At 65.7% G+C, this 4302-nt stretch overlaps 1 protein-coding gene across 1 annotated transcript in view; it reads left to right on the top strand.

Moving 5' to 3' along the window:
• Window positions 1–4302, top strand: part of COL9A3 (collagen, type IX, alpha 3) — a 23239-nt gene that overhangs the window by 6894 nt on the left and 12043 nt on the right. The window contains exons 12-21 of the mRNA XM_005885575.2: window positions 33–86; window positions 525–578; window positions 811–864; window positions 1245–1298; window positions 1746–1799; window positions 2476–2529; window positions 3728–3781; window positions 3879–3932; window positions 4128–4172; window positions 4263–4302. The exon at window positions 4263–4302 is cut by the window's right edge and continues 6 nt beyond it. Coding sequence (XP_005885637.1) covers window positions 33–86; window positions 525–578; window positions 811–864; window positions 1245–1298; window positions 1746–1799; window positions 2476–2529; window positions 3728–3781; window positions 3879–3932; window positions 4128–4172; window positions 4263–4302 — 517 coding nt within the window. The remainder of the gene's footprint in view (window positions 1–32; window positions 87–524; window positions 579–810; window positions 865–1244; window positions 1299–1745; window positions 1800–2475; window positions 2530–3727; window positions 3782–3878; window positions 3933–4127; window positions 4173–4262) is intronic.

The raw sequence follows: 4302 nt of genomic DNA, 5'->3' as shown, positions 1-4302 counted from the left end.
GCTGTGACTCATCACCCACCACTGGCTTTTAGGGACCCACTGGCTACAAAGGGGAACAAGGAGAAGTCGGCAAAGATGGCGAGAAGGTACCCTGGTGGTGGCAGCTGGAGGGGAGGGCATTTGAGTGGTGGTGGCGGGTGAGTGGCTGCGGTGGCATCGAGGGCGTGCCTGACTGAGAAGCTTCTATGGACCCGTCCCCAGCAGGCCTGGGCAGGCCCCACGGCTGGCCAGAGAAGTCTGGCTTCAGCTCCAAGTGGCCCCAGCAGCCCTGCCACCGTCCCGACAGCCACTGCCCGGGGAGGGCATCTTTTCCTCACCACAGGCTGGGGCTGAGCCAGGTGCCCTCCAGCATGGAGTGGCCAGACTGCCACTTGGGCAGCAGAGGGGGCCGCCCCAGCCAGGAGTGGCTGGGAGTCTGTCTCTGGAGGCGGGCCAGCATGAGGGGCGGAGCAGGCGGGCATGGAAGGGGTTGTGAGAGCTTGGGGCTGACCCCACCACCATCACTTTCTCCGCCTCCTCTGCAGGGTGACCCCGGCCCCCCTGGGTCCCCCGGCATCCCTGGCACAGTGGGGCTGCAGGTGAGTCAGGGAGGGGCTGGACAGGGTGATGATGTGGGATGGGAGCCCCTTGGACAGCTCGAGGCTGTGGGGGATGGTCCCTTCCTCTCAGGGTGCTGATCCCCACCCCTCGGGGCCTGAGCTGAGGCTGAGGGCTTCTAGGGAAGCCACCAGGGCCACTCAGTGGCTCCCGGGGCAGGGCAGTCCTGGGGGGCTTTGGCCTGGCCCTGCATCTCCAGCTCTCTCCCCACAGGGCCCTCGGGGGCTCCGAGGACTGCCAGGGCCACTCGGGCCCCCCGGGGACCGGGTAAGTCTGCCAGCACCCACCCACCAGCACCCACCCGCCCGCACGTGATGGGCTTTGGGCCAGGCCGTCAGCACAGGCGGTTGGGGGGCCACCTCCAGACCTCCCCAGTGGCCACAGATGGGCTGTGTGACTTGGCGAGGCTGCCACTGAGCCCTCACTCGGTCGTCTCCAGAGCCCAGGTCCAGGAGGATGGGACCAGAGGGAGGCCTTGGCAAGCGTGGAAGGGGGCTTGGGGACCACTAGGTGGCTAACTAAGGAGGGGTCTGCTGGGGGTGCTCAGGGGGGGTGCTCGAGGCAGGGCCTTCCGCATGGAGCAGGGTCCTCTGTGGGATGCTGGCCAGGCTCAGAAGAGAGGCCCAGATGCCCCCTCTTCTCTACAGGGTCCCATCGGGTTTCGAGGACCCCCCGGGATCCCAGGAGCCCCCGGGAAACCGGTATGTGTGAGACCTGGGGGTGGAGGGCCCATGAAGGCCCAAGCTCCCTGTTCCCTTCTCTCTTCCTCACCCAGACGCCTCCCCAGCCCCACTGGGCTTCACTGTACTTTCCCAGGGCTGAGCCATTCTGCTGTGTGGGCACACCTGGGCATAACCAGTGGGCACAGCTGGGCAGGTACCTGTGGGCACACCTGGGCAGGTACCTGTGGGCACACCTGGGGAGAGACTTTACCAGAGTCGTGGGTCTGTCCTTGATGGAAGATCTGCAGCGTCTCTCTCTGGATGGAGTGAGGTGTGGTGGGCCTTCTTCTGGCCTCTGTGGCCCTCAGCAGCCTCGGTCCTGCCACCTCTGACCACTTGCAGGCTGACCCTGCCAGTCACCCCTCAGTCTAACTCTCCCACTTGCTTGAGTTGTGAACTCTGTCCTTGTCCCCCTTGTCATTTCAGGGTGACAGAGGCGAGAGGGGCCCAGAGGGGTTCCGCGGGCCCAAGGGCGACCTCGTAAGTGAGAGGAGCTTGCTCCTCTGGGTCCTTCCTCAAAAGAACCTGGCCTGGGGGGAGGGGGAGGACACACGATGTCACATGCCACGGGACACAGGGGACGGCCCTTTCCTGCGGGCGGGGGGGGGCGGTGAGCCATGGGCAGGTGGGGCCTGGCCTGCCTGGGAGCCTCCACCCCATTTGCCCAGCAGCTCCTTGAAGCTACGGTCACCTGACAAGTCCCCCTGCCCCCGAAGCAGCGGGCTGGGGCCATAGGACCCGGCTCCTGGGTGCAAATTCTGGCCACGGACACACATCCCCCGAGAGGCCTGGGCACTAGTGCTTGACCTTGTGCCAAGCTGCACAGCTGCGAGATGAAGTAACACAGAGCCCGCGCCTCCGGTGTTAAGCCAGCAAACAGGGAAGCTGAGAGGGGATCCGGCCATGGGATGACCTCCCCAAACTGGCACTTGCCCGCGGACATTGGCCAGTCCTTTCCTGGACTGAGCTGGCCACCCAACATGGCAGTGTCTGTGCTGAGGGCCCTGCACTGGGACTGGCCAACGCAGCTGTTCCCTGACCCAAGCACAACACCTGGCATCCAGGGCCACCGCCCCAGGTCACCGGGGAGCGATTGTGACAATATGGGAGGGACGTCCCTCACAGTTCCAATGGTCATGGCTTGCGTGTCTTTCAGGGCAGACCTGGTCCCAAAGGAGTCCCTGGAGGGGCCGGGCCTGTGGGAGAGCCGGTGAGTCCCGCGTCCCCGCGGCCTGTCCCTACACGGAGGGACTGTCTGCCCCGCATTCCTGTCGTCTGCACCCGTGTCCCCCGCTTCAGGGGCATGTGGCCCTCACGGGGCTCAGCACTCTGCTGTCAGCCTCCGCAAACGTCTCCTGGTTGAACAGGCCCCCAGTGCCCACTTTCACGAGCCGGACATCCTGTGTTCACCTGGCCCTGCCAAGGTCGCAGGGGAGGCAGGGCTGTTGGCTGAACTTCTCTGTAATCTGGGGGCACGTGAGATGTAGGTGGGTAGGACCAGCAAACACATAAGCAGGACACCCACCCTCTGGCCCATGCCCCCTTGCCCCCGGTACGTGCCCACACTCAGCCCAGACCCTCTGGGCTCCTCCCCACCCTCCTGGAGCTCAGGACACCTGAGTGGGGAGGTGGCTGAAGGCGGTGGGCAGAGGCACACTGCTGTCCCCTACCTTCCCCAGACTTGGCTGTGTTCTCAGTTCCAGATGAGTCCAGAGTGTGGGGTCAGACAGGCCTGGCCCCAGCCTCAGGTTCCCCATCTGTAAAACAGGACTCCGCTAGGGACTGTGAGGAGTCTGGACAGAGGTGGAGGGTGGCACATGGTTCCACAGGCGCTCAATGAGCATCAGAGTGCATCCTCACCACCCTTCCCTGCCCGAGCCCCCTCTCTGCCCGCGCCCCCTCCCTGCCCGCGTCCCCTCCCTGCCCGCACCCTCTCCATGCCCGAGCCCCCTCCATGCCCGTGTCCCCTCCCCCGCCGCACCCCCTTCCTGCCCGTGCACTCTCGCCTGGGTGGTCTCAGGGCAGCACAGGTTACTAAACTGTGGCCACTGAGCCATGAGACCAGCTCAGGGTCCTCTGGCTCAGGAGGCACAGTCGTGTGGGGAGGGGGAACTGCCCAAGCAGGTGGCCTGGAGGGTGATGGGACGGGAGGGGTGTGGAGTGGGGGACATGCTGCCGCACCCCCTTCCTGCCCGTGCACTCTCGCCTGGGTGGTCTCAGGGCAGCACAGGTTACTAAACTGTGGCCACTGAGCCATGAGACCAGCTCAGGGTCCTCTGGCTCAGGAGGCACAGTCGTGTGGGGAGGGGGAACTGCCCAAGCAGGTGGCCTGGAGGGTGATGGGACGGGAGGGGTGTGGAGTGGGGGACATGCTGCCTGTCAGGCCTCATGCCATTGCCTATCCCCAGGGCATGCCGGGCAAGGACGGCAGGGATGGCGTGCCAGGACAGGATGGTGAGAAGGTGGGTACTTGGCCAGTGGCCTGGAAGGGTGGAGGGGGTCTGTGGGGAGTTCAGCCTCCTGGGCCTCAGCACCCCATCACCCCTGGATCTCCCACAGGGAGAGGCTGGGCGCAATGGTGCCCCAGGAGAGAAAGGTCCCAGCGGGCTGCCGGTGAGTGCGTGGGGCTCCCACGGGGGCCGGGGCTGCAGTGGATGCTCCCACACAGGGCGTCTCCTGGGGTCCCTGGCTGGGGCTTGTGCAGGGGTCTCTGCGAAAAGAAGCTCCTCAGCCGTTGGGGTTCCCTGCTTCCGGTCATGTGCTCCCCCGTGGACTCGGCAGCTCTGACTCCTGGCCTCTGTCCTGCAGGGTCTCCCCGGACGAGCAGGGTCCAAGGGTGAGAAGGGAGAACTGGTAGGTGGCTTCTTTCTCCAGGGGGAGGGGGGAGGGGAGGGGAGAGGGGACCCCAGCCCAGGTCCCAGATGGAGGTCCCCCTTTGTGCAGGGCAGAGCCGGAGAGCTGGGCGAGGCTGGCCCCTTAGGAG

The sequence above is a fragment of the Myotis brandtii genome, unplaced genomic scaffold, assembly GCF_000412655.1.
Source record: "Myotis brandtii unplaced genomic scaffold, ASM41265v1 scaffold915, whole genome shotgun sequence".
NCBI lineage: Eukaryota > Metazoa > Chordata > Mammalia > Chiroptera > Vespertilionidae > Myotis > Myotis brandtii.
This window is presented reverse-complemented; position numbering and strand designations above follow the sequence as displayed.